The sequence below is a fragment of the Hyla sarda genome, chromosome 4, assembly GCF_029499605.1.
Source record: "Hyla sarda isolate aHylSar1 chromosome 4, aHylSar1.hap1, whole genome shotgun sequence".
Taxonomy (NCBI): Eukaryota; Metazoa; Chordata; class Amphibia; order Anura; family Hylidae; genus Hyla; species Hyla sarda.
The window spans coordinates 273,417,693-273,430,160 of NC_079192.1; the positions used below are offsets into that span (position 1 = coordinate 273,417,693).

The following is a 12,468-nucleotide window of genomic DNA, read 5'->3' on the forward strand; positions in this document are numbered from 1 at the left end:
GACTATTTGCAGATTACACTAAACTGGAGGTAAACATAATATTACAGAGGGATCTGGGGAAGCTGGAGGCTTGGGCACAGACATGGTAAATTAAGTTTAAAGTGGATAACTGTGAGGGCCATAAAAACAACATGTACAAATATGTGTTAAATAATAAAACATTAGGTAAAATTTATACCAAAAGGGACTTGAGATTACTGGTGAACATCAATCTTAACTTTACTGACCAGTGACAGGCAGTGGCTACTAAGGCTAACAAAGTCATGGGATGTATCAAGAGAGGGATAGAGGCTCGTGACAGGGACATAGTTTTGCCTCTGTATAAAGCATTGGTCAAACCACATATGGAGTATTGTGTCCAATTTTCGGCGCCTGTATATAAGAAGGACATGGCAGAACTGAAGAGGGTGCAGAGGAGGGCGACAAAGCTTGGGGTTATTTAATTTTGACAAAAGACATCTTAGGACCGATTTGATAACAATGTACAAATATATGAACGAACAATATAGAGATCTTTCTAATTATCTTTTTATACCTAGGCCGGTAACCATGACACAGGGGCACAGGCTCACCAAAATTGGACACTGGAAGAATGTTGCCTGGACTAATGAGACCAGCTGCGACATTCAGATGGCAGGCTCAGAATTTGTCATTAGCAACCTTAAAGCATGGATGCATCCTGCATTATATCAAAGGTTCAGGCTGGTAGTGGTGGTGTAATGGTGTGGGGGCATTTTATTGGCACAAATAGGGCCCTTTAGTACCAATTGAGAATCCATCCCTGTAGGACCTCAGTGTACCCATCTTCTGATGATTACTTCCAGCGGAATAATGCACCAATAATGCTCAAATATCTCAAACTAGTTTTCTGAACATGATAGTGAGTTTTCTGTACTCCAATGGCCTCCACATTCACCAGATCTCAGTCCAATATAGATCACCTTTGTGATGTGGTGGAACAGCAGATGAACATCATAGTTGTGCAGCCGACAAATCTGCAACATAGACACAAGAAGATCTCTGCACTCACCACTTTGTTTAAAAAAATCTTGCACTTTATTTTGCCATGCGCCTATATGATGAAGAAAATCTTACACTTTATTTAGATATGCTAATCTTTGAGCAGTCATGAGTGCCGAGACCTTATAATGTATATTTTGGATAATATATCTTTAAGCACCACATATGATGAGTGACGACGCTCTACTCTTCTGACAAATCTGCAGCAGTTGCGTGATGCTATCATATCCATATGGACTAAAATCTCTAAGCAGTTCTAAAAGCAAAAAAAGAGTCCTAACTGGTACTGGTAAGGTGTACCTAATAAAATGGCCAGGGAGTGTATGATCCATGCTTGAAAGCTGGTTCAATATGCTGAAGTGGGTCCTGACCTTATTCAGTATTTTAAAGGGGTTATCCAGGAAAAAACTTTTTTATATATATCACCTGGCTCCAGAAAGTTAAACAGATTTGTAAATTTCTTCTATTAAAAAATCTTAATCCTTTCAGTACTTATGAGCTTCTGAAGTTAAAGTCGTTCTTTTCTGTCTAAGTTCTCTCTGATGACACGTGTCTCGGGAACCGCCCAGTTTAGAAGCAAATCCCCATAGCAAACCTCTTCTAAACCGGGCGGTTCCCGAGACACGTGTCATCAGAGAGCACTTAGACAGAAAAGAACAACCTTAATTTCAGAAGCTCATAAGTACCGAAAGGATTAAGATTTTTTAACAGAAGTAATTTACAAATCTGTTTAACTTTCTGGAGCCAGTTGATATATACCGTATATATATATAGTTTTTCCTGGATAACCCCTTTAATAAAACTGCTTGGGGGAGGGGCAGATAAGATTTCTGAAAAGTATGACTGACCTGCTGTTTCCAGGTATGAAAATAGCATATGTCTCCCTTTGGTTAGTGTCTTGAATATTGCTTGTATTTTATCCTCTTAAAAGTACATGTTTACTGGAACATACATATAGCTGTGTTATTGCAAATACTTTCTATTTGGTCAATGGAACTCCTAATGCAGCATGCAAGGTCTGTTTTACTTTACTGCAGAATGTGTGGAAGTGAGAAGGGTTTGGGCACATATTTCTGAAAGGCAGAACCAAGCACACAGTGGCTGTATGCCAGAAAGACTTGATTCTGAAGGTGGTCATTGTAAGCATAGACGTTTTGGCTGGGTGAGAAGGTAACATAATTTAGTTCCTTTCCACTCCGCTCCAATTTCTTTTTGAAGCACATGTGGAGAAAATATTTATTGGCTCATTTGTGGTCGGAATGTCAAAAATGTTCAATAACTGCCCTCACATGGCTTTAGTCCTTGGCCGCAAGCCCTGTGTCCTGAAAAAAAAAAAAAAAAAAAGATTTCCCTTCCAAAAGTGTTTTTAGTGAACAGTATTATAAAGTCTGTCTGTCTGATTCCAGTATGAAGCGTAGCTTGCCAAGGACTAACCATTTTGTTGTCTAATTTATACCATGCAGCTTGGCAGCAAGCCCTGGCTTACCTCTGATCCAAATGTATTAATGATGTAACTGCTTGTTTCCATTCATGACCTGAAAAGGCTCTTTACCACACATGGGTTCTCATTTAATAGGCAATGCTCTCTTCCTTGGACATCAGACTATTTGCCGAATGTGAATCACTGGCAATACAGCTCATCAAGAGTTGGCAGCAGATCATAACCTTGGCTCAGAAGATTTGCCATCCAAATCACTTACTAACAAAATGATTTAGTGCATGCCAGCAATGAGAGATTAGGTCATTCTTAAAATCCCATGTAAAATGAGAATTTTAACTCTCATAACTCTGAGAAAACACACAGTGCTGAGGATGTGCTTATTCACCAGACATATTTCACTTTATCAATGTAATGTGTTGAAACCTTTCCAGAAATCATGTTTGTAAACACAATTTTGTTGCAGTGCCTTTGCCGGAGAATACACCCAAAATACAGCACCTGGGTTATACAAATGTGTGGTCTGTGGAGCAACTCTTTTCAGGTAAGTTTGTGCATGAAATAATTATTGCATTCATTCTAGTGATACCAGTGAGTGACAGTACATTCACGACAAATTCATTGCAATGTGTAGATGTTGTAGAACTGAATATTGTATATGTAGTTAAAGCTTGTTTTTATATTTGTATTGGACTATTTAATGCATATACAGTATAATCCTAGCATTTTAGTTTTTTGACAAGATGCTCCAGTGATGTTTTTAAAATCTACTAAATATTTAAATTATGATTAAATGTAAAGACTATGTAAGATTAAAAGATGCCCTATTATCTACTAGTTCAATGAATCCCAGAAAATGTACTATTGAATAAAAAAAAGAAAAATAAGCTTAAAATAAAATAAAAAAATAAAATAAGCAATATGTGTATATACATGCTCCATATGCAATAAAATAGCTAGAAAAACCCATAAAAACATATAGGTCTACTGTATGTTCATAGCATGACCCATGAACATGTGGCAATATTAATAGGTAAATATTGGCTTTATTTTTATTTTTTTGTATGTTATACAGTACAACAATTACACCTGCAAAAAAACTATTTATGTTTTTTTTTCATCACCATATTTTAGAACCATGACTTTTTATTCTGTTGACTTTTATGAGGGCTTGTTTTAACTTCCTGCTGCATTTATCAAATAAATGTTTTTTTTTTAATGGTATTCTGTGGTAAAATGACATGTTATGTTTATTCTGCAGGTCCATCAGTGCTTCAAATTCAATGCGCAAGGAGGATTCAATGCTGCTCCATTGCAGATAAAATCAACAACACTGTTCACACAGATTAACAATAACATGTTTCAGGCACAGTTGGCCCTAAGCCATGACTAAGGGCTAACTTCACCTGAAATGCGCCAGCATTAGCCTGTATGAACTGAGTGAACTTGAGTTCATCCCAATGAACTTTGATTTCATTTGCAACAGAGCACCTTTGAATTTCCGTTCTTGCGCTGTGACTAATGAAAGTGTCCCATTATATTAAAAAGTATTAGTATGACAGATACATATACAAGTGAATACAAATACACACACTATGCACCCTTGCCCAAAAACAAACAGGAAATGTGAACAGAAAACACACAGCAATGTATGCTCGCTAAGTGCACATCTTAAGCCTAAAGGTTGTTCTGATGACATCCGTTTCACCTCCTCCCACCTTACACATACAAAGTCAACTTTGCCAAAAAGTAAACATACTTTTACACACATAAAATGGTTTGTCGGTCCCATCAAAAATAGGTTTGATTGGTGTCTAATATGTAGGGCCACCTTAAAGAGATACTCCGGTGGAAAAAACAATTTCAAATCAACTGGTGCCACAAAGTTAAACAGATTTGTAAATTACTTTAAAAATCTTAATCCTTCCAGTACTTATTAGCTGCTGTATACAAAGGAAGTTGTATTTCTTTCTGGAGTTCTTTTCAGTTTGACCACAGTGCTCACTGCTGACACCTCTGTCCATTTCAAGAACTGTCCAGAACAGGAGAGGTTTGCTATGGGGATTTGCTTGTACTCCGGACAGTTCTTGACATGGACAGAGGCATCAGCAGAGAGCACTGTGGTCAGACTGAAAAAAAATTTCAGAAAGAAATACAACTTCCTCTATAGCATACAGCAGCTGATAAGTACTGGAAGGATTAAGATTTTTAAATAGAAGCAATTTACAAATCTGTGTAACCTTCTGGCACCAGTTGATAAAAAAATATATATATATATATATATATATATGTTTTCCACTGGAGTACCCCTTTAAGCTTCATGTGCAAACAAGCAAAGATTGAGGAAGTCAGAGCTGGAGTCGAAGTGTGTAAAACACAAACGCCAAACCTCTGCTTAACATATTGATGTACCAACAATTTTATGTTTCCCCCTAATGTACCATTGTTTTTTTTTACCTGAAAAAAGAAAAGGATTTCCCAATAACATCCTAATTAATATTTGACGCTAAGAAAATACAACACATTGTTTTTCCCTCTTTTACTGTATAAACCATGTCATCCAGATTCTGTTATGGCAGAATAAACATCTGTTTGGTCAATGAACTGTATTTAGAATAAAAAAAACTTGTCACACTCTGCGCTCCGGCCGCAAGCACCGGCCGTGAGTGCATTGTCCCTGTGTCCCGACTGCCGGCGGGGCTGGGATTCGCATCGTGGGACGTGCTCGCATGTGAATCCCAGCCCGTCACTCACCACACTCTGCTGCCGCCTCCTCCTCTGTGTCTCAGCTCCGGCGCGCGTGTCCCCATCTCCTAGGGCATGCACGTGCGCCGGAGCTCTGAAATTTAAATGGCCAGTATGCCCATAATTAGTTGTTACACCTGACACTACATTATAAAGTCCATGCACCTCCCACACTTCCCTGCTGGATCTTCAGTGCCCGTAGCCTTAGATTAAACGTTCCATATTGCCTGTTTGCCTTACCCGTGTATCCAGACCTTCTCGCTACGTTATTTGACTTTGCACCTTTGCTGCCTGTCTTGAACTTCTGCTACACTTGACTATGCTACTGCCTCATCCTTTGGTACCTCACTTTGCCCAGCTACCTGTGTGGTCGAGCCGTGTCAGGGGTAGCGACCAGGGTGTTGCCTGCCGCAGCAAGCCCATCCTGCCTTGCGGCGGGCTCTGGTGAAGACCAGAGGCACCTTAGACTTCGCTCCCCGACACGGTCCGTGTGATCAGCTACACAGATTAGAGAATCCACATCCTGCTCCGTAACAAAACTATTCAAATTATTATATTTGTAAATGAATATATTATCTAATAGGAAAAAAATTAGGCAACTGAATATTGAATCCAGTACCATGCTTACCCTGTATTTAAGTCAGTGATCAACTATTAACAAATTGTTCTCCTATGAAAAGGAAAATCACCAGAATTACTCAGCTTGAAACTCCACATTCCTGGAGCCAGATGCAAAACGCAAAATACCCAGCCATCCTTATTTACATGAGATAGATCAGTTTCATGGTCTTGAGAAGAGCAGGATGTAACAGATCCCTTAGGGTGAGAATGGGTAGACCAGTTGTCACAGTTCTATAAAGTGGAAGTTTACCTAGTAGTAGTACAAGGCCTAATGTTCCAATATTTATTTTGCATTGTGCATTAACAAACATAAATTATTTTTCCTATCTCAGATCAACCTATATATAAATGCATCAATATATTTTTCATGATGGAAACATAAATAATTGTACAAACTTTACTTTCAATCATTGCCTTTCTGTAGTTAATCTTTGCCACACATTTTCTAGTCTAGTCAAGTTATTACAGTCATTTCACAATATGCAAAGCATACCATAAGTACGCTTCAAACCTATGCACTAATTGTTTTGAAAGCTGTTTGAAGACAATACATGCACACAGAGGTTAGGGTAGATAGACCCCGGCATTGGTTTAATTCTGCATGACAGCACATCAGCAGCATCTTGAGCGTAATTATCAAAGTAGAGTTTTCCCACAGCTTCAAAGGCTCCTGAATTTACAACAAGTATTAACCTATATTTGAAACATGACATTCCCACAAAGACTGAATTTCTCCCCCACCAGCACCTTATAAAATAAGTAAACTTCTGGAGTCATTTACAGTTCAAGCCCTGAAAGTTGTCTGCTTATATAGGTAACAATCTTTATTAATGGAAAAATGTGATAATAGTTTATAATACCTGTCTTTAAGATGGTAAATACATTTTTGTTTGTCTGTGGTTGAGAAGTGGGAGATTTGTAAAACTAGAGTAGATTCAGCAATGAACATCAATTTAGACTTATTTGTTGGCATATTACACTTTATGGATGCTGACTCACTCACCATGCTCTCACTCATGGAGCTTACATAACAACAGCCTAACATAACACTTCCCTCTTTTTATATGCATGTGCATAGTAATATTACCAAAGGGCTTTCCTCCATGTCCTTTCATAAATGGAACACAGCCTTGAGAAAGGTGTTGTCCCATCCACAATAGTACAACAATAGTAAAGTGGAACTCTCCTTCAGGACCTAGTGGATATCTGTTCCCATCCAAATCAATTATTATTTGATGCATGCATCGAAGTAAGTAAAAATAACCAAACAATTTGACTTGTTTTGCTTCCAAGCGCTAAGCAATTATGTAAAAGATTACATTTTATACCAAATATATATATATATATATATATATCATATTTATTAAATCGATTACAATTTCTCCCCCTAAAATGGCTATTTTTACTTTCTTTCCCTAACATGTAGTTCTATCTCATCTGTCCTATATACTTCTCCAACTCTTTTTCTTCTTACTGTACATTAGATGAGTCATTTCTATTCCATGACCCCCCCCTTGCCACAGATGTTGTGTATAGATTTTCAGATGGTGTCCTTCACATATACAATGATTCTGTATTCAGGAATTTCAGTAATGGGGTATATGGTCCATTATGGTATTCTTCATAGTCGCGGTTCGTCATCATAGGAGTAGCATTGTCCATGGCTTTTTCACACATCTTCAGGCATGGCTGCACACAACAGATGAGGATGATAAGAATTGTTATTCCTATTTGAATCAACATCTATTGCCAACCTCCCATTCCATTAAAATATTGGTCCCAGGGGTCTGACACTCCAGAATTTCTTTTAAGTTCCAATGAAAGGCTTTCTAACTTTTTTATGGCTATGGTTACCTTACCGTTGGGACTTGTGTTATCTGGGATGTATGCACAACAGGTATCCTCAAACATTTTACATACCCCTCCTTTCTTGGTTAAGATTATATCTAAGGCCATCCTATTTTGAAACGTCATAGTAGATGTGGCGCCAAGCTTTTCAGCCTGTCCTTTGAAGGCTTCTATCGAAAAGTTTACAAATCTTTGTTGATTGTAATATATATATATATATATATATATATATATATATATATAATTATTCCAGTCTACATTCTTATTTATGGTGAATAGGGGTAGTAGGAAAGATTAAAGTCCTGCTTTTACTTGGTCTCTAGCCTTCAACTCATCTGGGACCCCCCTTGGGACTCCAATGGCATCAATATACACATGGGGGTCAAGGCTCCCTTTAGAAACTTGTCGCCTGTTCCTATGGTGAGTTTCTTGTTCTGCTATTGGTTGATGGTTAAAGATATGCAGAGGCATAATGGGGGAGGTTTATCAAAACCTGTCGAGAGGAAAAGTTGCTGAGTTGCCCATAGCAACCAATCAGATCGCTTCTTTCATTTTTCAGAGGCCTTTTCAAAAATGAAAGATGTGATCTGTTTGGTTGCTATAAACAACTTTTCCTTTGGACAGGTTTTGATAAATCTCCCCCAATGACTTTAGTCAGTGTGCATTCTCCAGTCCAGTTTGCTTCTAACCAGGTTCTAAGCTTCATATCTCCACACAACCAGTAAATATCACCTAGAGACTGGAATCTGCCTTGTAGTTTGGTTTTATCTATAACTCGACATTAGGAACAGTAACCATCATTAAAGTTTCCCATGAATCTGCCTTTGTTACCTGGGATGGAATAGCAAGGTGATACCTTCTCCTGGTCTAGGGGTTTTGGTGGTTATAGGATATTCCTTTTCCCACCGTTCACAATTTGTGTGATTTGTGGAGCTATTGGTATATAGGCTGAGGAAGCATTCCTCTGCTTGTTCTGGCTATATAATGGGACTGTACCTACATGAGGCCTGGTGCTACCGCAAACATAACAGTTGGTTCTATTACTCTTCCCTGCTGTATACCTCATCCACTTGAGCCAAAGGTTAACATTTGAATATCCTATTTCTATGACCATGGTGTCTACGAAGGTGGGATTTGCTATTGCTACCATTTTCTTGTAGGACTGGACATATTGTTCTATAGAATGGATTAGGGGTGCATTAGGGTCTCTCCATTTCCCTGAGCTATATTTATCCTTAATTTCAAACCTTTTCTGGTGACCTCCGGTAGCCTCTCCAAACCACCAACCAAGGACATAAGTCCCTGCATCACTGGGGACTGGATTCTGAATGGTTAGTGTTAGCCGCATATCAGGCCTTGTTTTTACCAACTTCATGCGGTCTAACAAAGGTCTACCTTCCTTTTCCTTGCTATCTGTAGCTGTGGACTGTTCAGGTTTGTAACCCCATGGGGGCCCAGAATTCCAGGCCGCTGTGGACCAGGACTTACAATCTTCTCTCCATGGGCCACCAGTGACACACATATCCCTCCCCATATCCTTCACGATACCACTTCCATTCATTGGCTCCCCTTGGGCAAGATAACATTGCACATGCATCAAAAACATATGTGGCTACAGTGGTATTTACTGAATTAAACCAGAACCATATTCGTTCCTTTTTCGTAGTTATGAAAGAATATCGATGATCTTCATGATTGGGTTGGACTGGTTCCTTTGTCTTCTGGCGTTGGCATCTTCTTGCAGTGGGAAGCGTGGATCCAGGTGTTCTTCCCTTCCACCTTGACTGAAGTGGACGTGGTCAGCAGAACTAGGAATGGACCATCAAATCTGGGCTCAAGAGGATTCTTTCTCACAAACTTTAAGGGTGTCATTCATTTTTTTCAACCTTTCCACTGCTCTGGGGGTGATAGGGAGTATGGAAGGATAAAGTGACTCATAGGGCAGACCAGATTTCTTTTGTCACCGTAGCTGTGAAAGCAGGTCCTTGGTCACTTTCTATGACTTTAGGTACTCCATACCGGCATACTAATTAATTAAGGAGTTTCTTGTCCGTGGTCTTGGCTGTCATATTGGTAGTTGGATAGGCTTCCGGCCACCCTAAGAACATGCCCACCACCACAAGGGCGTATTCAAATTTTCCGCTCTCTGTATTTTGTATGTGGTCAATCTGTATCCTTTGAAGTGGGTACTTTGGTCTGGCCAAGTGTTTCTGGGGTGTTTTCTCCACACGGCCTGGGTTGCACTTTGCACAAATAGTACAGGACTTGCAGTAGTTGTCTGTTAGTGGTGTAATTCCTGGTGCTGTTAATTAGGGCATTCATGAGAGTTTTTGACAAGTGGGCAGCTCCATGTGCCCACTGCACCACTGCTGGGTACATACTTCTTGGTATGCAGGGCTTCCTGTACTTTTCAAATAGGCCATTTCTATTCAACACGGCTCCTTTCTGTTACCATATGCCCTTTTCTTCAGGGCTTCCTGCCTCTTGTAAATTCTTTTAACTGGAATTTGTCTACTGGTAGGGTCTGTAGGGCCAACGGCGGGGTGTCCTCCACTCTGCTTTTCACTTCCTGTGAGTTTCTGGCTGCTTGTTTGGACGCAGAGTCTGCTAGGTAGTTTCTGGTGTTTTACTGGTGTTTCTGCTGCTGTCAGGAATCCTCTGGTTTTCCACTTTAATCCAAAATTATGAGTTACGCCAAAGCGCAATTAGTGTATATATTCGCTGTTTTGCCTTCTGCCAATTTGCATGCCATGATGAGGGCCTGAAGTTCAGAGGTAGGGCCTCCGCTTTTAGCATTTCCCATGCTCGTTTGCAAATCTCAAGCCATCCACAAAGATGGTGAGGTCTGGATTGGGCAGTGGAGTTTCACTTACAGATGGCAAGTGTGTTGTTTCCATCTTCATCAGCTCAAAACAATCATGGGAGTGGTTAACCTGATCCTCTTCACTTTGATCTTCTTCATCACCTTCATTTCCCCCCTGAGGAAGTGGAAGCAGGGTGGAGGGGTTAAGAACATTGCATCTTAGGAGGGTGACATTGTCAGGTATCAAGAGTGAGCACTGTAGTCTGAGATGTCTTGCTGTGGAGAGATGTTTTGGCTGAATCTTGTTAAGAATTGCAGATATGTCATGAGGAGCCAGAAGAATGAGATCATGACCAAGAACTAGTTCAGAAGTTTTGTCCAGGAGTGCCTTTGCAGCAAAGACAGCTCTAAGGCAGGACGGGCCTCCTCTGGCCACAGCATCGAGTCTGCAAGAGTAATATCCAATAGGTCTTGTCCTGCTACCGTGAGACTGGGCTAGGACACCAGTGGCATGTCGCTGATGTTCCGAGACAAAGAGTTTGAAGGGTTTGTCATAGTCTGGCAGGCCAAGTGCAGGTGCTGAGGAGATGGCATGAGTTGAAGTTTCAGGAAGTTGGAGAGAACCTCCTCAGAGAGGTCAAAGTGATCCGTCTTCAAAGCATCGTAGAGAGGTTGCATCAAAAGAGAGGCTTCTGGGATCCATGAATGACAGTAGGAGATCAGTCCAAGGAAAGCATGTAAAGCCTTGGGTCTTGCTGGTACAGGGATATCCTGTATGGCTTGAGTAAGGTGTCTCGTGCCTTGTGAGATGCAGTGGCTAGAAAATACAACTGAGGGGGAACACCACTGAAGTTTCTGTTTTGAGGCTTTGCAGCCTTGGTCAGCTAGGTAACAGTTGAGACTTTCAGAATGTTTTTCTGCAGATGGGAGGTCCTCAGCACATAAAAGAAGATCATCCACGTAGCTAAGAAGTACCACGGATGGGTTCTGTTCTTGCCAGGTTGATAGGATGAGAGTCATGGCTTTAGCAAACTGGCTGGGTGAGTTTTGAGCTCCTTGGGGCATGACAGTCCAAGTGTACTGCTTTCCTTCGTGGGTGAAGGCAAATAAATACCAGCATCTGGGATCCAAAGGTATGCTAAAGAAAGCATTGCTGCGGTCGACAACAGTGAAATACTTTGCAGTAGGGGGCACCCTTGACAGCAGAGTATGGGGATTGGGGCAATAGGGGTGTCTAGTACTGTGGCTTCATTCACGGCTCTAAGATCTTGAACCTTCCTGTACTTCTCAGGTTCCCCTTTGGCTTTTTCTTGACCGGGAATAGGGGCATGTTGCAGGGGAAGGTGCATGCCGTTAGAGCCCCTTTGCTGACCAGTGTCTGGACTTGTTTAGAGAGAGCCTCAGATTGGGTAATCTTAAATGGGCACTGTCAGATACAAAAACTTTTCATATGTTGTAAAGCATGCAAAACCAATAGGTTTTGCAATTGTTTTCATTAGAAAATGTTCAGTATTTCATACTGAAAAAGCCAGTCAAACAACTGCCCCCCCCTGTCTGCTTGGGCACTTACTAGTCCTGCTGTGTCCATGCATCATCACCTATTTCATGTACACACTTCCTTGATTGACAGCTGTGAGTGCAGGGCTCACAGCTTGAGGAAAAATCCTCAGCTTGTGTCCCGCTACTGTCAGTGAGGTCAAGCTGGGAGTTGTAGTTTTGCTAATGCTAGGGGAGATGTGAGCAGACAGCATACTGAGAGAGGGGGCGGAGACCTGCACAGTGAGGCTACTTCCCCTCCCTCTGAGAGGAATTCAGACTAGTGAGCTAAATTAAAAGTGTAATAAAAAAATAAATAAAGATGCTAGACACATTAAAAAGAAAATTTTGTTGGATCTTACAGGTACGCTTTAAGTGGGTACTGGGGTTTTCTAGGCTGCGGGACTCCTGGCTTGAGATTGACCATGACATGTGGGACCTTAAGTTTGACAATGTC

At 40.6% G+C, this 12,468-nt stretch overlaps 1 protein-coding gene across 3 annotated transcripts in view; it reads left to right on the forward strand.

Annotated features, from left to right (window-relative positions):
* MSRB3 (methionine sulfoxide reductase B3) overlaps nt 1-12,468 on the forward strand; it is a 170,501-nt gene that overhangs the window by 87,855 nt on the left and 70,178 nt on the right. For all 3 annotated transcript variants that reach the window (XM_056574267.1, XM_056574268.1, XM_056574266.1), the window contains one exon: nt 2,925-3,002. In XM_056574267.1, the coding sequence (XP_056430242.1) occupies nt 2,925-3,002 (78 nt within the window). The remainder of the gene's footprint in view (nt 1-2,924; nt 3,003-12,468) is intronic.